Below are 23,571 nucleotides of genomic sequence, written 5' to 3' on the forward strand. Positions count from 1 at the left end.
GTTTTTATTGTATTGTATTATTGTTTGCTAAAAAAATTATTCTAATGACCAAATGTCAAGTATCAATAGTGAAGAGAAATCTAAATCCATTCAAGGTATTTATTTTAACATTCAACTGACAACAATATATTTATATATGTATATATATATGTACAGTTTTACGTATACGCAATATTATTGTATATATGTATCGTAATCATCATAATCAATATGTAATAATAACAATTATTACCGTCCGCCATCGGTGTATTGTTTTTAAGTTATTGCGCAAGCTACATCGATAATATATATGGTTAACAAAAGTCTGATGAGATAAATAACGATCTCTGTAGTTCCAATCATAACTACTGCAATCATTTGATAATGAACCATTGCAACGTCTTTCGTTTTAATATTTGTTTTTTTTTTATTTATCTCCTTAATACATGAATTACATTTGAAATTGTTAATTATGTTTTAAAACTTGAAAAGATTATCAATTTTTAATCACAAAAATGTACAGAGGATAAAATATTATTAAAAAATACTCAAAAAAAGATAATTTCTAATTAAGATACAAAATTTGTCTCCCAAAAGATTCTTTTGCCAATAGAGATCGAGTAAGTATGCGAGATAAAAAACTAGTACATACTTTATAAGAAATGATATGATATCAAGATATGGTTTGTATTTCATCATTAATTAACTAATGACAATTTCCGTCATTATTTAATTGATGACTCCTATTGTTATTATTTAATTAATTAGTCATTTTCTTAACGATTGCTAATGCAGTTATTTTCTCTGCTTAGGCTTACTAATAGATAACTCGAGAAAACAAAATTCTACTATATTTATTGTCCGCATTACATTTGTACGTTTTAGGTGAATATTCCACAACCAATTAGTCATGAATTCATTAACTCTTTGCACTAGAATATTTGGTTTCAATATGGACTTATAAAATCTCATTAAATATATATGCATTCAGTAACATCATGAGAAATTAATATTTATTATCACATATTGTTACGGAAAATTTAACTGTGAAATTGTAATAACCTTTTCTATATAAATTAGTTTAATGGTTTTTCCTTTCTTTTTCTCTTTTTATTAGTTCAATACGGAAAATTACTCAAAGTGCAAAGAGTTAAGAGCTTAAAATATCACTGGAAGGTATCAGGCCATTTGAATATTGTGTGTCGCAAAAGAGTGCGAACAGGAAGATTCCATGGAATGTTCAAAGACACCTTTAACGTTCAAATTCGACCTGGATTCTGACTTCATTCATTAAAACCAAATGGTTTACTTTAATATATGTATATATATATATATATATGTATATATTATCTATTATTTTTATAATATACTCTATGTCACAGATCGATTTTGATGCATAACAGAGTTAAAATTAAAATAATAATTGACCTACGTGAAACTAATTGTTAATTGTTTAATCTACGTGGCCTGGATGATGATTATCTCTCTTCGCTCGAAGAAACCAGTTTCATCGAGTCGAATCAATTGCCTTCTTGCTATCCAGGTATCTTTAAATGCGCATCACATGTTGCGCAATGTTTATATTATTGTCGAGCATGATTTAATCCAATTATTTTATTGTCATCAATTTTAGTCTTTTTATGCTAAACTTATTATTGTCATGTCATTAATCCGCGTATCAATCGTAGATTCCTGAATCCTTAGATCTTTGGGAAGATATATCTTTAGACATTATATATTTTGATATATTTCAATTTTTATATCTCTAAATTCTTATATATTTTTAAACATCTGGATATTTTTATCTCCTTATTTCTGTTATTTTTAGATTTTTAAGTGTTTATATTAAATCTTTAGACTCATCGATTCTCAAAGTATTTTCGATCTTCAAATATCCATAGATCTAAGGACCCAAATGCTTTGATCCTAGACTCTCTATCTAAAATAATGTTTCGGATACACTCACCCAAGTCCACTGGACGGCTCCTACCGCTAATTTTATTAAATCTGATGTTATTCGCAATCGCTAAAGAGTAAATGTTTCATCATTAACTTGTATAACTGGTAATTTTCCGCACGGAAAGATCACGTCTCGTTTCCGCCCACACAATGCGCGATTGTATCGTTCGCTCGAAAACTGTATATATAGATTGTAGCCTAATATTCTTCATTATCTGCGAAGTTTTGAAAGCAATTTTTCGCATAGTGAATCTCACTTAAACTCAAACAAAATTGCAAATGATTACATCTCTCAGATGGAAATACATTCAAGAATATTCTCAAATAACTCTTCACTTGCATCAATGTTTCCGGATATTTGGCTCCCAGAAAAACTCTTCTTTTAATTACAGAATTTTCAAATATTATAAAAAAAAATTTGAATCTAACATCTAATAACTGTTAAAGTTGGAAGAAAAATTATTTTGTTTTAATCGAATGTATCTCCGTCTTTAAATTATGAAGAAATGACTTCTACTACCGAAGCTTTTATGTTAATTGACACAATAGACAATATCCTACTACGCGGATGCGCTGACTACTATTCGACCGGATTCACCAAAATGGATTGCAGCCACTTTTGAGCAAGCAGCAAGCAGTCGAAGATGGTCACAGGATAAAGTAAAGCGTTTCTTAAAGCGAGATCATCCGCGGAAACGCGCGTCGCAGTCAAGAATCGATCCTAGGTGAGGTCCTCGTCTTCGTCGTCGCTAGGGCCTCCCGTAGGGCAGCATAATCCTTCGGAACCGTCGCTCCTGATGCAAAACAGCAGTGTCTCAGCCGCCGTTACCTCGTGCGGCACAATTCCATGAAATTCTTTTAGATCCGCCGCGGGAAACCAGGCCTTTTCGTTGTCATCGATGATGAGAATTCCATAGTATCTAGAAAAGATCATTGAGCGTTTAATTTAAGATGTGCGTAAAACAAGATATATGATTTTTTACAGGTGTTATTAAGATCAATGCCAACCTGCAAATAGCGACTGCAGGTATCCATAAAACGGAAGTGAGAATAAGAATGGAGATGAGAACTAAAGCCCAGACAGGCCACTCGTGTCTTTCCGTAACGCCTTTACTCGCCACCCAGGCCGGATAACCACTTCCTTCGAAAAATATCTCGACGAAAGACGCGATTAAGATACTCAACATTGCCAATGGACTGAGATACTTCCAACATATCAGCCAATAGAGACCAGGTCGGTTACCGGTCATCAGTTCGATATCGTCGGCAAATCTGAAATTATCGCAACGCATCACAATGCATACATCTCTAATATAAAATCTTAAAATTCAAGAGTGTTTCTACATTTACCTCTTCAAACCATAAACATAGGACACTCCTATACATTCGAAGAAAGCAATTATAAGCAACGGAAAGTTTCCGCTGAAGTTATCGAACAGCACAAAGACATAGCTGCCAGCTCCATGAGCGAAGGCCATTGAGATTGTGCAGCACACCAAACAAATCACACCTGCGCACAAAATCGAGTTTATTCTTATCAATAACTTCTTTTAGATTAAAATATATTTTCTCATCGCTGTGAAATTAACCTGTCAGAATCTCTTTTCTTAAGTTCGGGAAAAGCTTCATGTCGACAATACTGGTGACGACACCCTCCAGAGTACCAAATTGAGAATCAATTCCCAGCGTAAAGAGCATCAAGAAGAACAGTACTGACCAGAATTGAGCACCGGGAAATTGGTTGATCGCTTCCGTGAAGATGATGAATGCCAAACCTGTGCCCGATGCCGACTGTAATCATTGTAATCATAATTATCGTTATACGTGATTTAAAAGCGCAGGAGAGAGACTATAAAAAAGTTTATCTTTACAACTTACATTATCCAACTCTTTTTCTAGATCGCACTCGGGCAGCTCCGGCATTATCAAGTTGTCTAGTGATCCGTTACCGTTCGTGATGTTCAATAGTGTACCACTTATCGGAATATCCTCGGGTATCTTCTCAACTTGACCAAATATATTCATTAACGTGTTATTTCTTTCTGATAAACATTGTTCATAAACCATGGTAGCTTTGAACCCTATCAAAATGCAGAATCGCAGATTTAAAAATAAGAAAACATTGGAGGTAACGTTTGTACGTACCTATGATAGAGAAAACAACAATTCCTGCGAACATGGAAGTGAAACAATTCGTCAGACTGACCATGATGGCATCGCGGTAACAATTATTGTTTACCGGATTGTACGAAGAGAACGCTATTAGACCACCGAAAGCTAGGCCTAGAGAGAAGAAGATTTGCGTTCCAGCCTCTAACCAGACTACCGGGTCAGTCAATGTGTACCACTGAAATAGAGAAATAAGTCGGTGATTATATAAAATAACTGCGATATATAAAAGATTATTATATTCAATGTACCTTTGGCGTAAAGAGATGCCGCAGACCGTCCGACATACCCTTCAATGTCACTCCTCGGAAGAAAAAAATGATTAGAACGATGTATGGAAACGTAGCGGTTACGTACACAACCTGAGAAAAGCAATATTATCATTTGATGAAGAGGTCCAGAAGAACAGAAGTATAGAAGAAATCTAGAGGTATAGAATTGATATGTTATATTTAATATCTGTAATGAAAAAAAAATCTGCCGCACCTTGCCCGAGGATGCGATACCCTTAATCATGCACATGTAGACGAGGATCCAGGCAATGATTAACGCCAGAGCAATTTTCCAATTGAACACTTCCGGCGTATTAATATCCTTTGATACCATCAGAGTGGTTCGATACCAGAAATACTGCGTCGGACTACTGACCTGTTGACCGATTCTCAAGTTACGTACGATAGCAAACTTAATGTATAAACAATAAGATATAGTATTGTACTAATGTAAATTTCAGCGTTACCAAGCATTCGGGTTCAGGCGCGTAAGATCCATTTGGAAAGTATCTATTTGGACACTCCGCCCAAGGTAGCTGCGACTGGAAACTCTTTAAACAGATTTTTAGAATTTTTATTTTAGTGATATAGATGCGACGAGACGAATCAATTATAGGCGGATATTTTCTTACCTGAACGAAGTAAAAGAGGCACCAGGCGATAATGGTGTTATAGTAAAGAGCCACATTGAAGGAGACTATGGCGCTACTGATTCCGATACCGCCCATATATGGGGATACCTTTTCGAGAAATTCGATAGAAAACTCATTATTACAAATCTTTATTTCAGTGAAATTGTAATTTATGGATTTTTTTCTCTATTCACCTGATTCCACACGCCAATGGCACCTTTTCTTAATCTCTGACCGATTGCCAATTCCAGATAAAATATAGGAATACCCTCGATAGCCAACATCACAAAATAAGGAATTAGAAAAGCACCTGGTGGACATTAAAAATAATGATTGAAGGAGAAACTTTTAATAAGCAATATTAAGCAAACGCACCTCCGCCGTTCTTCTGAGCCAGATAGGGAAACCGCCATACGTTTCCGAGGCCCACCGCGTATCCTACGGTCGCCAGGAGAAATGTAAGTTTGCTATCCCAATTTTCACGCTCGTCTTCGCCTGCTTCCGGTCGGAAAATCGCTTTGCCGTCATTATTGCCGGAGCCTGGACCGTTTCCTGTTTTGTTCTATAAATAAAGGCAACGAGGCCAAATTCATGATATCATATAAAAACGAATGAAATAGGTAGAAATACCTTGCTAGGACTGTTATCTTCAAAAGCCGCATTAGTGGCCCCGTAATTGGCAGTGGCGACGTTCTTTCGATTATCCACCACTAATCTATTACGCATCTCTTTCATCTCAAGCTTATCGACACTTTTCTGGGGTTTAAGATCGCGGGAGCTTTGCCGGCGGACGAGGTGAGCCGTATTCGCCATGTTTTTTCCGTTTTCGTTTTAATTCCTTTCAAATTCGATTCTTTCTGATCAAACAAGAAGATTTAGACACTCCATCCTGTTGAAAAAAAAATTTTAAACATCAAAATGATTAAATACAAAGATAAAAACGAGCGCAAAGCAAAATTGTTAGTAAATTGCATAATGAAACATTTGTAATTTTTTTTTTAAATAAGATATAAAATATTTTTAAAAAATTAATAATAAATTAATATAACATAACTAATATAATTTATTATATATAATCATATATATATATATATATATATATATATATGTGTGTGTGTATTTAATATCAAATTTATATTAAAATTTATGTAATTATTACGATTCGCGAATAATTTAAATATTATTCCCCTAATAATGCACTTTATTTAATCATTGCAGATTTTCACGCTAATTTACGCTCGTTGTTGAATTGGTCATTGTAATTTCTTATTATTCACACAGAAACTATCCATACATATGTGCATGTGACAGCTTCCTGGGTTCGAATCTATCTGTATATACATATATATATATATATATATATATATATATATATATATATATATATATGTATAAAATCTCGCACAGGTGTCGACCACTTTACAAAAATATGCAAATGTTTTCTAGGTACGCATTTGTTTTTCTTACGTAAAAAGAACTTGTACACATATCTCTTACATGTACATATAAAAAAATCGATTGAAAACGTTACTGAAAATTGATTTTTACTTTGACGTAGGTGCACGTTCTCATTGGAGCACACGGCCACGAATCTCATTAAATATCTTATACACAATCGGACGAGAGAAAAGAAGATTCATTTTAATTAAAATAAATGCATATATAGCTTGACATATATGTACAAAAAATTCCCATTTTATTTGGACGAATATATGCCACTCTCGCGTAGACGAGTGTTTCTCTTCATTGTGCGGAATTCACGATTGACATATAGAGAGTCCGAATTCTCTTGGGTAAGTGAAACAGCTCTATTTGAAAACGTCCGTCCACATTGGGAGAGTGTCCGAAAAAACGCGATTGTTCGCGTTTTTTTTTTCGCCGCGAGCAAAAAGGAATGAAACGGAATCTTTACCGACCTGCCGGGACCAAAGGAGGAAACGCGCGAGGACCTTGTCCGCGGTCGAGGAGCGGTTCGCCACTGGTGACACCCCAGTGTGTGGGCTGGTGATAGTAACTTTTGAAATCACGGTATTTCAAGAGAATCAATAGCTGACGCCGGCGCCTCGATTCTCTCTCTCTCTCTCTTTTGATCGCGACACTTGCGAAATTGCGCGCGAGTCCTTTTCCGTTGAAAGAAAGACACCGATAGCGTGACGGAAAGGAGAGGACGACAAATGGATCATAACTTAACGTTATTCTGGAGGTGTAAAAGATAAAACTTTGTAAAATTTATATAAAAAAATAAAAATTATACTATCATATATAGATACAATAAATTGACAAAAAAATTTTAAGGAGAGAGATAATTTATAAAAAATTGTATGATTTCTCAATTTAATATAAGAAAAATTTTAATATTCAATAATAAATTTTCATTATCTTTCATGATTAATTAATTGTTTTATCTTTTTGTAAAAAAATTTTATTATAAAAATAGTTCTACATGTCAATAAAAATTATGTTATAATCAATGTAAGTAATATAATATCCATAAGGATATAATTTTTTTTTGTTCGATTTTTTTATGCTTCTGGAGCTTTCATATATTTTCACCTTCTTAATGAAGAGTCTCCTTGAAGAGCAAGGAACTGCGTAAAAGCGAGTATCTCTAAAACAGATATAATCTTTATTGAAACTTTCCATATTTGAATAATTGAATGTTTAAGCAAAATATTAACGGATATTAATAGTTTGATATATTCTATTCCAAAATAGCGATTGAATATACATATATGTATGTGTAATACTTATTTTATTAATATTATATACAATACTATCAAAAATAAACATAAAAATCAAATAGTAAATAATAAAAGTATAATAAAAACGCGACATTTTATTTGTTCATCATTAATCATATCACGTATATACAATTTAGTAACTCTGTAAAATGCAAAAAAAAAAGATGAGATATACTTACTATTTATATTCCGCCTCCCACGTTGGTCTTCCACAAAAGAAGAGATCAGATCATCAATAGTCTCTTCTCTTTTGTAATCAATCGATTTCATGCAGTCTCTGATAGAAAGATACCTGAAATGTGCATATAGATTATAGTGAATCACATTAAAATGATTAAAAAAGTGCTAAAGAATTCTATTATAAGCAGCAAGTACATATTATTATAGAACTGGAAACCTTCCATGGCCCATTCTAGAAGCAGATTGAGCTTTGGTCGATAAGACGTTCCCTTAATTAGTTCTTGCATCGTTTCATCCTTAAGAGATACTTGACTTCTCGCATTTTCCAAATTGATTAAATAATTCTTCAAGTCCTAGAAAAAATAATCACATTTAAATACCACATTTTTTTTCATTAAATTACTTTATTTATAAATAAAGAGAATTATAAATAAAGATATACTTGATTGTTGTCATTAAATTGCATCAAGATATCGAGGAGAAGCGTAATTTCATCTTCGATACCCATAAGAATTTTGAATATCAATCTTTCCTGCGTCTCCCCATTCACGCTATTCTCCGTTTCATTTATGTTTACACTGCAACAATCACGCCATCTCATTGAACCCGCGATAAAAATTATCACCAATCCGCAATAGAATTATTCATTGTTTACTCACTTTGTGACATGTCGCAATTGCTCGGCTTGATTAGCGAGAGCCTCGAGTGGCCTTTCAGCTTTCTCCGCTAATTCTTTCCATTTGTCGTCCAAGTTTTCTAAACGTGCGAAATATCGGACAAGAGACATGTTAAGCTTTCGTGACATATCAGATTAGGAGGTTAGACGGAAAAAGTTTTGCCAACATTTGCCTAGTTTATTAATTTCGAGGAATGCCTTTTTTTCTGACTGTTGGTAATAATATTTCAGCGCGAGTTTTCCGGCGATTACCCGTCTTATAATTTTATGCTCCATGTTTATTTTTCGATGATCACCTGTCAGACGGACGAAGTTGCGTTGCGTGTCACTCCGTGCAAATCGATCCGGCGAGCCGGAAAACAGCAGGTGTCTAGATTTGACACGCGGGAAAAGGAATCTTCTCCGCGGATCGAAATGATTAGTGTGGGTCTTCTTTGAGTGATATTCCCTCTCTCTATCTCTCTCTCTCTCTCTCGCGCGCGCGCATCTTCGTGCACCACGTGTAGAGATTATCTCTCTTCGACATACTCTCGCGAACGCAGCGGACACGCAACGAGTCGTCAATAATGCAAAGTGTGATAAATTCAGTGAAGGGCACCGCGTTGGGTGTCGCCGAATATTTGACGCCGGTACTGAAGGTAATTTTCAAATTCTACTTCCTTTTTTTTTCTCTCTCTCGCAGGATATCGGTAATTAATCGGAGTCGATTAGATATTTTGGTTAGGGAGATTGTCGTCGAACAGGAGTCGATAGATGACAGAATTTCCAGTAAATCGTGATATCATCGGCGAGATTTTTCATAAAAAAATAATTAAAAGATAAAAAGTAATTTTTTTTTTTGTATCGGAAATTATTTATAAAAAGAAAGAGGTTTGCTTTATATTTTCTATCTTTTTATGAAATTTTCTCATCACCAATAAATACGATTTATTAATTCATACTTATTACATATTACATATTTATTATTTATATGAAATTATCCGATTTTAAGGAGAGCAAATTCCGAGAGACAGGTGTCTTGACACCAGAGGAATTTGTAGCAGCTGGAGATCATTTGGTACATCATTGTCCTACATGGCAATGGGCCACTGGTGATGAGGATAGAGCAAAGTCTTATTTACCAAAGGGCAAGCAATTTCTACTCACTCGTAATGTGCCCTGCACACGCCGTTGTAAGCAGGTAATGTCAGAACTGAAAGTTATGTTCAATTTTCTTTCTTTGTATATAATTATATATATCATTATATCATTTACTGTTTATTTATAGATGGAGTATAGCAACGAGCAAGAATGTATCATAGAAGCAGATGATCCTGAAGGTGGCTGGGTAGATACTCATCATTATGCAACTAGTCTTGCTGGCTTAGATGAACGAGTAACGGAAATGTCTCTGGAGGAGACATTGGAGGAGCCATCACAAACTCATGATAATGCAGATGAAGATGAGGATGATGAGGACGCTGCCGATATGGACGCTTTTGAAATTAGCGGAATGCTAGATGAACAAGATAAGGTAAAGACAAATTTTCAAAAAGAAAAAAATATACTTTTGAATCTTTTCTCCATGATTGTGAAAAACAATTTTGTTATGTAGCACACGGCGACGGAAACTACCAAGAAATCTGGTCAAGAGAAACGGGATTCATTTACGGAGGGAGAAATTATTCGCACTCGCACCTATGATTTGTACATTACATATGATAAATATTATCAAACGCCTAGATTATGGTTGTATGGATACAATGAGGTAAATGCGCGTATTTATTTCTATCTAAATTTTTTAGATCTTTGGATTATTGTTTTTTTAGATTTATTTATCATTTTTATTGTTTTTAAATGCGTTATAGAATCGGAAACCGCTTAGTGTAGAAGAGATGTACGAAGATGTTAGTCAGGATCATGCTAAGAAAACAGTTACAATGGAAACTCACCCGCATATACCTGGTCCTCCTATGGCTTCTGTTCATCCATGCAGGTAAAATGAGAAAGCAAAAAAAGCTGATTGATTTATATTTATTAAATCCGTGAATTTTAATGGATTAAATGGTTTATTATTTACACAGGCACGCGGAAGTGATGAAAAAAATCATGGAGACAGTAATGGAAGGTGGCGGAGAATTGGGAGTGCATATGTACCTCATAATATTCCTGAAATTTGTTCAATCAGTCATACCGACTATCGAGTACGATTATACGCAAAATTTTATGCTAAATGCAATCGGTTAAATGTGTCACACTAGTATTAAATTACTTTCATTATATTGTGATTAATATAAATCGCTTGCGAACTGTATTTAGTGGATACACGGGATATTTATGTATATCGATGTTTACTACGCTTTTCATCGTAAATGCGAAGATTATAAGGATATTCGAAATTGTAAGCTAAGAATATGTATTAGGATTATGTTCTATTTAACGATTGCAATGCTCGCAAGCATTATCCGCCTTTGTTTATTGGTGAGGAATAAGAATAAAATCATCCTACGAGTGTTGCGATCGCTAAATGAAACCTAAGTGTATTGTGAATTCGAGGAGAGTCATGATTATGAATTTAAGAAAATATAATATCCTATATGAACATCATCCATTCCCGAGAATCCAAAGATATCACATTGCACGGATCTCAAACGTTTAGCATTTAAGGGGATCCGTTTATATACTCGTTTTGATCAATTTTAAGTAAACGAACCGTAAGACTTTTTACATTGCAAAATACTGAATTATAAAAATATTATTTGATCCAATAATCTTTAGACAATAAGTAAAGAATAAAGGCTATGCTAAAAGCAACGAATTCAATAGAGAAATATAAAAAAAAAATTTCCTATACATTAATAAAAAAATTTCATATACATTAATAATTAAGATAATTATTTGTTGGCTTATTATTTACAAAAACAAAAGTTTAAATATTTATCAAAATTTATTATAATGATTTATTACGAAAATAAATTGGAATATTATAAACATTACCCCTGCATATGACCGATTTATTTGCGCAAATATATCATTTGAAGTATAAAATATTTAATATACTATCGAAAATTGAAATCCTAACATCAAGAAGAAGTGGGTGAGTGGAAATTACATAATATGTTTGTTTACATAAGTAATTTACTTTTATCACATTCTATTTTTTTTTTATTATATATATTATTTATATATGTATTTTTATTATTTTATATACATAAATAATATATATATTTATATGTGCATATAGAAATAAAAATATATATATAAATAAATAATATGATATATATATATATATATATATATATATATATGAAATTAAAAATGTTATAAAAATAAATATTTCTTATGTAAACAAACCATTCTTTGTAATTTTTATTTACCCAGCATAACTCCTTAGGATTTCAATTTTCGTTAGTGTAGTATAATCCCATCGTATGGAATTTATGCGCAATGCGGAATTGGCGGAACAAAGTATGTCCAATAAACTTTCTATAAATTGTCCTATGGAGCAAAAACTCAGGAAAACGCAATACATACTTGCCAATTACAAGATCCTTTCTATAGATTTTTTTATTTTTTATCTATCGAAACTGTGTATATTTTTTTATTGGCACAGATTGCGCTCCCGCGTTTTCTGCTGCATTAGGTAATAGAAATACAAATTAATGCGGATCGAAATCACACATATATGCATACATCTATCAAAATTCATGAATTCTTCAATCTACGAAATTGTCAACAATTTTGTTAATATTTAACAATATAAACTATGAAAAATTGTTCGTCAATATTTGCGGGTTGTTGCATAAATTAAAACAAAATTATATATTTAAAAAGTATAATTCTATATATAAAATATTTGTATATTTAAAAAGCAGAAATTACGCCGCAAGATTGTAAAGGTATTCTTATTGTATATGTTATAATAGGCTGGTATTCATAGTCGTTCTTACATTTAAAATTATCTCAAGTATGGTCTTAAGATGTTATGCGGCCATTTCATTGATTGAATAAGATCTTAAGACGACCCAAGACCACACTTGAGACTATTTTAAATATATAAGAACGGACTATGAATATCAAGCTATATTATTGTAACCGCAAAAAGAAATAAAAAACAACGAGAATATTGGATGCGATCTATATTTAGCATGGATTATTAATCTAAAATTACAATTATTATTTAAAATTTTAACATTTTTTAATAATATATATATTCTTATGGATCTCTGTTGAATATTCAGTATTTTTGTCTTTTTTTATAAACACACATACACACAAGTTTATAAGTAATTCCATACAACCAGTAAGTGGATAAAATAAAAACTTGCGATAAAAATAGGCAGAATGAATCAACGAACGTAAAAAGAATCAATCATGTGCGCTCCGCCAATTCCGCATTGCGATTACGTTCCATACCATGGCGCATGAGACCGCACTGTACGATATGAAAAATAAGAGCGATTAAAATTCAGACTTACCTGTGATTTGTTTCTTCACGTGTCAAGGATACACATAATTACTTACGCTACTCTGATAATCTGTGGCGTTTCCATAAATTTACCTGTACATAAATTAACATGAATGCGATTGGATTAGTCACTAAGACAGTATTTTAGGATTTTACCAGATTTTATGTCGTACTTATTATTTTACGAGCAGTTAGCAGAAATTTACTAAAAGATACTATTTTTTAATGCCTCGTCTTTTTTAAAATTGATGAATTTATTCTACATGTTGTCATTTATATAAAAATGAAATTTTACGATATTTCCGAATCTCATTATTTAAAGTTATCTTTTAATATATATATAATGTAAGAGATACCTCACAAAATAATTTAATTAAAGCAACAAAATATGCAATATATACACACACACACACACACACACACACACACACACACACACACACACACACACACATACACATACACACACATACACACACACACACACACACACACACACACACACACACACACACACACACACACTTATAGGAAAAAGTAGATAAACCGGATACTTTTTCGGATTTGTCTTTCTACAAACTATCAGAGAGCAGAAAAAATTCTATTGACCGTTAGTAGTTTTTAGTGGACTTTGAACTACGAGAAGATGAGGCTAGTTGTTGAAAAAAGAATTTGGTTACCAAGAATAACAAGATTTTTTGAAGAAGTGGAAATACTCGGTTTTGTCCAGTATAGAGTAAAATCGGATATCCATTTGAAAATATGTAAAACATCGTACAATTACAAAATGCAATACAAAAATGTATCCTACAAACAAAAATCATAAGTCATTCTTGCTTTATATAAGTTGCTATAACTTGTTTTACAGGATTTCCTTATTTAGTTTTTTAACTTAATACTACTCTGTAATACGTAAAGAATGCTATGCTGCGTTTATCAAAATAGGTGCCTGCGTATAAAAAGTCTACGATTCGATTGTTTCCCCAATATCATTCTTTTTTGGCCTGAAAACTTTGGACGTCTCTTCATTCTTTTTTGGCCCGAAAACTTTGAACGTCTCTTCATTCTTTTTTGGCCCGTCTATCATTCTTTTTTGGCCTGAAAACTCTGGACGTCTCTCAAAAAAGAAATATCGTGCGCACGTGTGTGCCACTTGTTACATAAAATAATGATGGCGATCAAACTACGATTAATAAAACTGGTTGGCCAAAGCAGCATTTATCATAAATAAATAACAAGAAGTGTTCCTTGACATTTTAGCTCCACTTTCCCCCATATGCTTATATATGCAATTGCTAGAATATAAAATGTTGTTAGTTCAAAAAAGTTTCAAAGTTTTACGATTACGCGTATTTGCAACACTTGCGTTCCCGCACTCGTAAGAACAGTATGACATAAGTATTAACTTTAACAATTAATGTGTTTAACAATTATTAGTGAATCGATATATTATATATTTTGTGTGACTATTGTTTATAATTATTTACTGTTTACAAATCTTTATTTATGTGTATATTATCTCTGTTTATTCTATAATAATTTCTTAGTAATTGCACAATTTTTCTGTGTATGCGATATTCTCTTGCATATTTAACGCATTAAACTCTCCGTCAAGAAGGGTAATCGTATCTCTCTGCCGCTTGACACGTGCGTTTCTCTTTATATACAAAGCTGTCGGGGTGATATTGGATAACAGGATGTCTCGTAAATCTAAGAGCGCATATATTAACGATTTTTAGCTCCTTATATTGCCCGTGCACAGGACAAATAAAAAGCGCAGAGATTTTTTCATTCTACAGAGCGTATCCTTAGAGCCACAATGATACATATTTCTCAACAATTTGCCGTCGGTATTACGATGTACGCGGCTATAATCTGTAAGTATCGGTTTTGCAATAAATTCAATCCAATTTATAAATATAATTCATATAAAAATAATTTTATTTATAAATATAATTTATATAATATATATTTAATAATGAAAATACAATATACTGTTATTAGATGCGTTAAATAATATCAATCTATATTGATTTTTTTTTTTGATGAATTTCAAAAATAAATTAAGGACAATAATGTTTTTTAAAAATTAATATACATTAGAGAAATATTTTGTATACATTTTCTCATTTCCTCGTTAATGTTTTGCTGTAAATTTTTCCTGTTTATAACGCATGCGCGCGATATAAAAGAAAATATTTAATTTAAAATATAAATTAGCCAAATTCTCTTTCATAGGCGGAGGATCCGTCGCAGATCTTGAGAGTATCTTTCTGCGTATTTACGTTGGGTATTTATTTTTACATCTTTACTCTTCTCACATTTTCATTGCCTGAAAATCAAATTTCGGTTCAAGTTAAATTAATTGGTTTCTTGCATTGCGATTTCATTTTTTTTTTTTTTTTGATACGAGATAAAATTGATATAAATCTTTATAAAAATCGATTTCTATATTAATGCAATTCTATATTAATGCATTCTTCCTATTCAGAACTACTATAGATAAATACGTCGATTACTCGTTAAAAAATACCGATGCACTCTTATCTCAAATACAATACAGCAAGCCGACAATACTGTATATTCACGGCTATTCGGAACATCTGGAGAAAGAAAGTGTACAAACAATAGTACAAGGTATTTCGACATCAAATAGTTATTTAAAAAAATATGTAATAATAACAGTCATAGGCTCAGAGTACGAACAATTAAATGAGAAAATTGGCAACAGATAAGAGCCAAGGAATCGTCTTGGCTTTTATTTGCGATTATAATTATATTTTTTTTTTCAGCTTACTTAAAGCGAAATGACCACAATATCATCGCAGTAGATTATGGTAAACTGGTGAGCCATTCGTACTTAAAAGCTGTGAGAAACGTTCCTAATGTTGCAGCCGCTCTCACAGTAACTCTCAATAATATGATAGCGTCGGGTTTCAATTCAGAAAAGTTACATATCGTATCACACTCTTTAGGCAGCCAAATCGCCGGCTATATCGGCAGAAGTGTCAGTTTTCAGATTCCTAGGATTACGGGTAAAGTTCATCAACTTTTTATTTTATCAGTCAACGTTTTTTTTTTAATTTTATATTGCTTACATATCGCTGATACTTATATGCAGTATTAAAGCAATGTTTTTAAAATAATATTTTAAGAGATATTTTGATAAGTCATATATATTAGCAATATTTAATTCAAATCTTTTATAACAATAGAAATAGTACACACACATTAATGTTCCTAAGAATTTAATTAAAATAAGAATTTAAACTTGTTTTTTTTTTCAAATTATAAATGAAATATTTATTTTATTAAAAAAATAAAATTTATAAATTCGAAAAATTTGCTATCTCAAAATCTCAATATTCAAATTCATTAAAGTAATGAACTAGAGCAGCGTGGTATGGAAAAATACTTAAAGAGCTTCTTGTCACAGGATTGGATCCCGCCGGTCCCTTTTTCAATCTTCTCGAACCTCGTCTCACGTTCTCCGATGCTCGTTTCGTAGATATCATACACACGGATGTTAAATTTTATGGTATTGCTAAGATTACAGGCACGGTGGACTTTTTCCCAAATGGTGGTCTACGTGTACAGCCTGGCTGTCCGTTAAACGCTACAATCAACACTAAACAAGGTATATTCTTTACTAAATATATAAATTTGGATATTAATTGAAATTATTTCTTACATCTTCATCGTTATTATTTCAGATTTTTGCAGTCATCATCGTTCTTGGAGATTTTATGCCGAGTCGTTAACCGATGAATCGGCCTTTCAGGGCGTGGAATGCCCTTCGCTATATTACTTTTATTCTGGCAAATGTAATAATAATACGCGAGTCATCATGGGATACGGCACTCCAAGCAACGCGTTAGTAAAAAAATTTTAAGCTCTAAAGAAATAATTGAAGAAAAATATGAATTAAAATTTTTTTATATATAATACTTACCTCTCTTTCTCTTTCTTTCTTATAGGCAAGGAAGCATTTATTTAATGACGGCAGACCAGAGTCCTTTTGGATTGCACGAGGAAGGGACTCATCTGTAATCGAGAGTTGACTGTACAATTAAATTGCAATATTAAAAAGAATATATCTCAAGATCTAGAATAGCGAACCCTTATAAAAAAGAACGACTAGTACGTCTATTGTTCGATACGCGCATTTCACATCATGCTATATTCATAGCATATTGATTTTTCTGAAGAAGAATTAAGAAGAATGAAGAATTGAGTACAATGTGTCTTATTTCTTGTAATATTAAGTTATAATCATCGCTGTATTATTCTACATATTGATTTTTCGTCTGTTATATAGTAGCAGTTTTCTATTAATTTAATTCTTGTTTCATAGATCAATCCATCTATTCATCTATTGATCGTGATAATGAAAGATAGCATTTACGCTAACATTTATTTTTAAAAACTTACAATAAGGCGGAACTATATAGTCACGATAATAGCATAAAAGATAGTCTTTATAGTATCGTAATGTCTCAATTACAACGATTAGTAAAACTTATTTATGCATGAATTATCAAAGGCGGAAGTCGAGATAATTCTTTTAGAGAGAATAAGAAAGCGGTATAGAATAAAATGTTGATGCAAAGAAACAGAAACTGCAATAAAATAGCTTCTTCAGAATTGTCTCGCAAAAAGCATTTTTACCTTAGAGACCTTATAGAGCTTGAAGAATTTTCTTTAGAAAAAACATTTTAAACGAGAAAAATGCACACTCTTCCCTTATCGTTTGCTCTCTTGACATACACCGGTTATTGGCAACCTGCCAATCTGACACCCATCAAATATTGGGCGTATAGTGTTTATTCCGTCGTGATGATTTTTCTTCTTCACTCATTTACGTTTTGCGGTCTAATCGATTGTTTCATGATCGAGGATCTTGAGACCTTCATCGAAAAGTTCTCGCTGTTTTTGTCGGTGCTCGGCGTTAGTTGCAAAGTGATGAACCTAGTGTTACGTCGGGATAAAATCATCGGTCTCACTGATATGCTGCTGACAGATATTTGCACACCCAGGGACAATCACGAGATGAATATTCAACGGAAATTCGATCGTAACGCGAAGTGCGTAATTATAAAGTTTAATTTTGCGAAGTTTGCCTTTGAAATTTATGTAACACAGTCCTTGAAATAATCTTTCTCTACGAGAGACAAAAAGATCCCGAAGAGCCTGAAAAATTAAAGATCCACGAAGCAAATCTAATTTAAAACAATGGATCGATATTTATAAAGTTTTACAATTCTGATATAGATTATAAAATAAAATAAAATAAAATAAATTCTGATATAGATTATAAAATAAAATAATCTCTGTTTATATACGCTAACTTTTTTGACTTGAATGTTCTTTCAGGACAATTACTATCTACTGCGAGATATTGAACGAGTCGGCCGTCTTCTTTGCCACGATTGCTCAATTCCGGCATTTTGCCAACACTAGGACCTTACCGTTGTCCGACTGGGTGCCATACGACATCTCGTCGACTACTGTTTATTGGGCCACCGTGCTCCACCAAACTATTGGATTGATGGTCTGTGCGAACGCCAGCGTCGCTCACGAGACTCTCATCTCCGGTTTTATGATCCAGACTTGCGCTCAGTTGGACATACTATGTCATCGCGCTCATATGTTACCGAATTTGTTGCGAAAAGCTCAGAAATCCAGCACCTCTAAAGAAGATTTGAAAGCGCGAGAACAGTGGCTCGTCCGCGAGCTTGTCCATCACCATCGCTATGTGTATAGGTGAAAGATGATAAAATTTGTTCACGAGAAGGGAGAGAAAACGTATATATGTATTGAACGAATAATCATAATCTGACAGATTGGCAGAACGCGTTAATACGGTGTTTACACTGATGATCCTCCTACAATTTTCCATAAGCTCGACCGTGCTCTGCCTTAGCATCTACAAAATGTCGACAAAGAGCTTGCTGAGCTTCGAGTTTGCGTGGAGTTTGTCATATCTTGGTTGCATGCTTATGCAGATCTATTTATACTGCTGGTTCGGCAATGAAGTGACACTGAAGGTCTAATAATAAAAAAATTTTTACTAAAATTTAAATTTCTACTAAAACATCATTATTTTTTTCGAAAGGTTTTGAGCTGTATATGAAGCCGGATAATTAAAATTTTCTTTTTAAGCAATTTATTCTTAAACATGTAGAGTATTGAAGTCGGTAACGCCATTTATGAAATGGATTGGCCGATACTTCCCGTTGATTTAATGAAGACTCTTTTGCTGATAATCATACGATCTAAGAAACCAATAAAGATAACTAGTGGCTATATAGTTACTTTATCCAATGAATCTTTTATGAAGGTAAAAGAGAGATGGCATTACAAAAAATGATATTAATGATACTAAAAATATTTTTAATAATTATTGACTTACATGTTGTTGCATGCTTCTTTAATTTTCATTTTCTTTCAGATTATCAGAATATCTTATTCGGCATTCAACGTTTTGAAAAGCTCTTAATACGAACGAGATCAATCATTCTCTTCTCTTTTTTGCAATTAAACTCTAAGCTACTAATTTCACGATTAGAGAATAACTAAAAAATATCTACAAATCTATAAAATATTTTTAAAAATATTCTTTATATGTGTTATCTATGGACGAAACTCCGGAATATTTTCTGAAGCTGATTATATTCTCCATTTGACAACTTCGTCGTCGACGTTGAACTGAACATGGCAGCAACAACTCGCAGGAAAGCGGAAATAATCGCGGCCGATCTCACCATTGTCGGAGAGGGCTGACAACTCGCGATAAATATATTTCTGTTTGCATGTTGTGATGTATCCCTCAGCAAAACCGTCAATCATTCTGCATTTAGCATTTTCTTCTCTGGAAATATAAAATATTACGCCAATTTTCTTAACATTCTATGATCTTACTTTATGGTCTTACTACAATGAACAATTTTATACTCATTACATGTAACTCTCTGAATTATATTATATGTATATGTATACATGTATTGAATACATATATAGATACATATACATATTATAAATATTAAAAATTAATCTAAACATAATTTATAACACTTTTTTTCATTGTATAGCACTTACTTGCAAGTTTCGATTCGTACACTTTGATAAAAATTCGACTCGTTCGATTGAAGGATGTAACGCCATTTGTTATTCAAGTTTTGACCCGTTTTTGGACGAATCACTCGCTCCTAAAAATTAATGCCATTTTTATGGAAAATCTGTAAAATTTAACTAGCACTGAGAATGAATAATTTTAATTTAAAAATGATTTTACCACAGAGACACAAAGCGGTTCCTCACTGATCTCTGTTCGCGGTTCAATGGTTAACTATTAATGGAAAAAAATTTAATTTAAGAATAGAAATTTCCATGTGTTTTGCTAATTATGACAATAAATTATCAAATATTTACTAACAATATCTTCGTACGCATAATGCAACAAGCTGGAATTGTTCGCAATTGCTTGATTCACAAATTCTTCAGGATAATTTGGGACATGTTCGCAGAAGGTTTGCTGCTTATCATCGCACTTCGCCGGTGGACTGATTATATAGGTACCAGCGCCATTTCGCGCTTGCAATCTGTCATCCGGAAATACAAAACTACTGTCGAAATTCGTATGCTTGTTATCTAGAAAGCCATATTCACAAGAATATTACGTTTAATGGAAGATTATAAGAAGAAAGATACTATTGCCTGAATTATAAAAATTGTAAGTAAAAAAATTTTAATTTTAACACTGAATATATATACGTTCATTGTCGAAATAATGTTGTTTTGTTATATTTATAATGTTACCTCCAAAGCGCGAATTTATTTCTTTATTTACGTCATTGTGATCGTAATACGATTCTTCGGGAATCTTCACCGGATCCTTCAATTGCTCGCTATTAATGCGGCGATTGTCGTAATACTGTCTGTAAGACTCTTGCCCATGATAAAAGCGTGCCTCGAGAACAATCTGAAATAGATGAATGTTATTCTTAATCTTTTACTTTTTTATTACTTCTTGTTTTGCTTGAACTCATTTATATTTAATCCCATTCTTCTTTATCAATATCTCGACAATGATTTTGATTAATAAGTTCAAAAATTATGTTTTATTTTCTAAGAAAAGAATAATTGATCATATATGATTTATCTTGTATAAATCAAGATTGATTACATATCGGCAAGATTGATTTTTTGACACTCGCCACTTATCTGATTACATCAGCTCGTATTTTACTTATATCGTATTAAATATTGTATATTTTTTTAATTATAATTATTTATTTTTATTTTATTTATTATACACGGTGTTTTAGGTTTTTTTCCGCCAAACTGTGCCAGTATATTTTACGAGTAGTAATAAAAAAATATGTTATATAAACATAGATTTACAAATGCTTTGTTAAAAAATTATGTATATTAAATATTACATTTAATACTGTTTAATATTTTATTATTTACTAGTTAATATTATTAAACAAAAATTGTAATAGCCTTTTGTTCAAAATATGGACTGTATGTTTAAATTCCTGATTTTTTAAATCTTTCATTAAAATAATATCTGTTCATTAAAATAAAATCTGTTTTTTACACATACCGGTAAAATAAAGATTTCTATCAAAAGCACTGTTGTAAATTTTTTCAGAGCCATCGTTACTGTTTCTTTTTCACTTATACGATAATAATACACACAACGTAAGATTGCAAAGAACGAGGAAAACTATGCAAATGATCTCAATATTATATTGAAGTGAAACTTAACGACTGTGCAATTTAATAAGCTGCAAGTAGCTTTCTTCATGGACTACTTAAACTGATTTGAATACATGACGACTTCCGATTGTAGACTGATGTCGGTTTCTCTTATCAGCCACATTATTATCTGCTTCCGAGAACTTATCTGGAATCATCAAATCGCGTCAGAGAAATCGGTCGTTTGCATTCTTTTTTAAATGAGATAAGTTGTAGCAGAAGAAGTTATTAGAAAGATTTATAGAAATAGATTTATATATATATATATACATATAAACTGCAAAAAGAATAAAGAGGAAATTAAAAGAAAAAGCTGCACCTTTGAAATTAATTTTTGCCGAAAATCAAAAAATTAAAAAGATACATAAGAATTAACTTTGTGAAATTGTAAAATTTATATTTTCATTAATGAAAATTAATTTTAGAATTATTGAATTTTTTTCTCTTTGTTTACGTTTCCATATCTCATATTCTATCATTATTATCTCCATATCTCCATTTGTAATGGAACGCCAATTTATTATATGATTTTAAAAATTTCTCATATTTTTTATATTTTATTTATAATTTTCTTTTATATTTTATTTTTTAACGTTGTAATTAAAATTTGTTGCTATTTATTTTAATTAAAAAAATTAATTTAAAATATATATATATATATAAATTGATGTAAATATGCAAGAAACAAAAAAATTAAAATTTTAAAGATTGTAACAATTTTCGCAAAAATTTCCGACAATTTATTTAAATCTAAATTATATATGTATGTTTTTTACATAGATCAAAATCCAAGAATACAGATATATATAACCAATGTTTCATCACATGACCATCACATATGGCCAGCAAATGTGGTCAGGATTTGCGTACATATTGCGGCCAGGAAACTTGTTGATGACGTCTTCGCGCGAGATAAATTTTACATTTAGTTAAAATTAACCATCATTTAAATTCAGTTTTTAATTATAAAATTTTATTTTATTTCTGCAAAACTCGTCATTTTAATTTACAAAATTATGAATAATTTTGATTTTTGTATTAATGTAATCTTTCAAGTCAAGAACATCATAATTGTTTTCCGAAATTTTAAAAATCTTGCAAACTAATTTTTTTACATCTCAAGCTTTTACATTCTTTTTTGACAAATATAATATTTTATATCGCGAAAAAAAACCTTTCAACTTTTGTAATAATAAAAATTATGTTTGTAGGCTCTTTATTCTTGCTCCAATGATCAATTTTTTTCTACATAAAATAAATTTTGTTACATAAAATAAATTATAAGAAATTTAACCACTAATAATATAAAAATATATTTAAAATCTTTATAATTACCATTAATGTATCAATTTTATCAATCGTATCAATTACTACTTTTGCTTTAAGACTATCTTCTATATATATATATATATATATATATATATATATATATATATATATATATATATATATATATATTAAAAAATATATTAAAAAATTGAAAAGTCATTATCTATACTGGAGCTATTTATCTCCTCATTGATTCTGTTTTCCTATGTATGCATATATATATATATGAGTGTGTGTGTGTTTCAATGTTCATCATGAAATGGGATGAAATAGCAGTGATGATAACATGTACTTTTCTTCTAGAGCGGAAATGTGAAAAATGAAAATTTGTCACAGACTTCTATATATTTCTAGGGAGCGATTGTTCTGATTGTTCCGATTGTGTGATAATCGACGGAAGGGATTGAAAAGAACGGGCGAATAA

General features: G+C 31.7%; 6 protein-coding genes across 8 annotated transcripts; 3 read left to right on the forward strand and 3 right to left on the reverse strand.

The window, feature by feature from the left end:
- Positions 1-85: 85 nt before the first annotated feature.
- LOC126851464 (sodium-dependent neutral amino acid transporter B(0)AT3) lies at positions 86-7,208 on the reverse strand. Its single transcript, XM_050595487.1, has 14 exons — positions 6,928-7,208; positions 5,642-5,900; positions 5,387-5,573; positions 5,206-5,321; positions 5,012-5,119; positions 4,847-4,930; positions 4,594-4,755; positions 4,359-4,469; positions 4,084-4,285; positions 3,817-4,019; positions 3,528-3,729; positions 3,289-3,448; positions 2,947-3,210; positions 86-2,858 (listed from the first exon to the last, which is right to left on the reverse strand). Exons 2-14 carry the CDS (start codon positions 5,822-5,824, stop codon positions 2,660-2,662), a joined length of 2,181 nt encoding a protein of 726 aa, XP_050451444.1. The 5' UTR covers positions 5,825-5,900; positions 6,928-7,208; the 3' UTR covers positions 86-2,659.
- Positions 7,209-7,428: 220 nt separating this feature from the next.
- On the reverse strand, positions 7,429-8,793 carry LOC126851501 (uncharacterized). Its single transcript, XM_050595554.1, has 5 exons — positions 8,592-8,793; positions 8,375-8,510; positions 8,128-8,285; positions 7,932-8,044; positions 7,429-7,619 (listed from the first exon to the last, which is right to left on the reverse strand). Exons 1-5 carry the CDS (start codon positions 8,735-8,737, stop codon positions 7,561-7,563), a joined length of 612 nt encoding a protein of 203 aa, XP_050451511.1. The 5' UTR covers positions 8,738-8,793; the 3' UTR covers positions 7,429-7,560.
- A 111-nt stretch (positions 8,794-8,904) lies between these two features.
- LOC126851492 (ubiquitin-like-conjugating enzyme ATG3) lies at positions 8,905-11,583 on the forward strand. The gene is made up of 6 exons (XM_050595540.1): positions 8,905-9,246; positions 9,600-9,788; positions 9,876-10,121; positions 10,203-10,355; positions 10,456-10,583; positions 10,672-11,583. The coding sequence occupies exons 1-6, from the start codon at positions 9,175-9,177 to the stop codon at positions 10,832-10,834; spliced, it is 951 nt and encodes a 316-aa protein (XP_050451497.1). The 5' UTR covers positions 8,905-9,174; the 3' UTR covers positions 10,835-11,583.
- Positions 11,584-14,378: 2,795 nt separating this feature from the next.
- Positions 14,379-17,689, forward strand: LOC126851493 (phospholipase A1 member A-like). Of its 3 annotated transcripts, none has more exons than XM_050595542.1 (8): positions 14,379-14,702; positions 14,795-14,932; positions 15,294-15,345; positions 15,547-15,692; positions 15,848-16,090; positions 16,492-16,692; positions 16,769-16,928; positions 17,033-17,689. In XM_050595542.1, exons 2-8 carry the CDS (start codon positions 14,875-14,877, stop codon positions 17,103-17,105), a joined length of 933 nt encoding a protein of 310 aa, XP_050451499.1. In that variant the 5' UTR covers positions 14,379-14,702; positions 14,795-14,874; the 3' UTR covers positions 17,106-17,689. The 3 variants fall into 3 exon arrangements, with proteins under 3 accessions (XP_050451499.1, XP_050451498.1, XP_050451500.1); XM_050595543.1 differs by having other exon boundaries at positions 14,417-14,433; XM_050595541.1 differs by having other exon boundaries at positions 14,379-14,932.
- Positions 17,690-17,783: 94 nt separating this feature from the next.
- On the forward strand, positions 17,784-19,438 carry LOC126851483 (odorant receptor 67a-like). Its single transcript, XM_050595518.1, has 4 exons — positions 17,784-18,139; positions 18,429-18,818; positions 18,898-19,102; positions 19,240-19,438. Exons 1-4 carry the CDS (start codon positions 17,784-17,786, stop codon positions 19,423-19,425), a joined length of 1,137 nt encoding a protein of 378 aa, XP_050451475.1. The 3' UTR covers positions 19,426-19,438.
- LOC126851498 (uncharacterized) lies at positions 19,428-21,919 on the reverse strand. Its single transcript, XM_050595550.1, has 6 exons — positions 21,664-21,919; positions 20,874-21,036; positions 20,491-20,705; positions 20,350-20,403; positions 20,154-20,263; positions 19,428-19,926 (listed from the first exon to the last, which is right to left on the reverse strand). The coding sequence occupies exons 1-6, from the start codon at positions 21,715-21,717 to the stop codon at positions 19,725-19,727; spliced, it is 798 nt and encodes a 265-aa protein (XP_050451507.1). The 5' UTR covers positions 21,718-21,919; the 3' UTR covers positions 19,428-19,724.
- Positions 21,920-23,571: the final 1,652 nt, after the last annotated feature.

This window comes from Cataglyphis hispanica, chromosome 8 (genome assembly GCF_021464435.1).
Source record: "Cataglyphis hispanica isolate Lineage 1 chromosome 8, ULB_Chis1_1.0, whole genome shotgun sequence".
Classification (NCBI taxonomy): Eukaryota; Metazoa; Arthropoda; class Insecta; order Hymenoptera; family Formicidae; genus Cataglyphis; species Cataglyphis hispanica.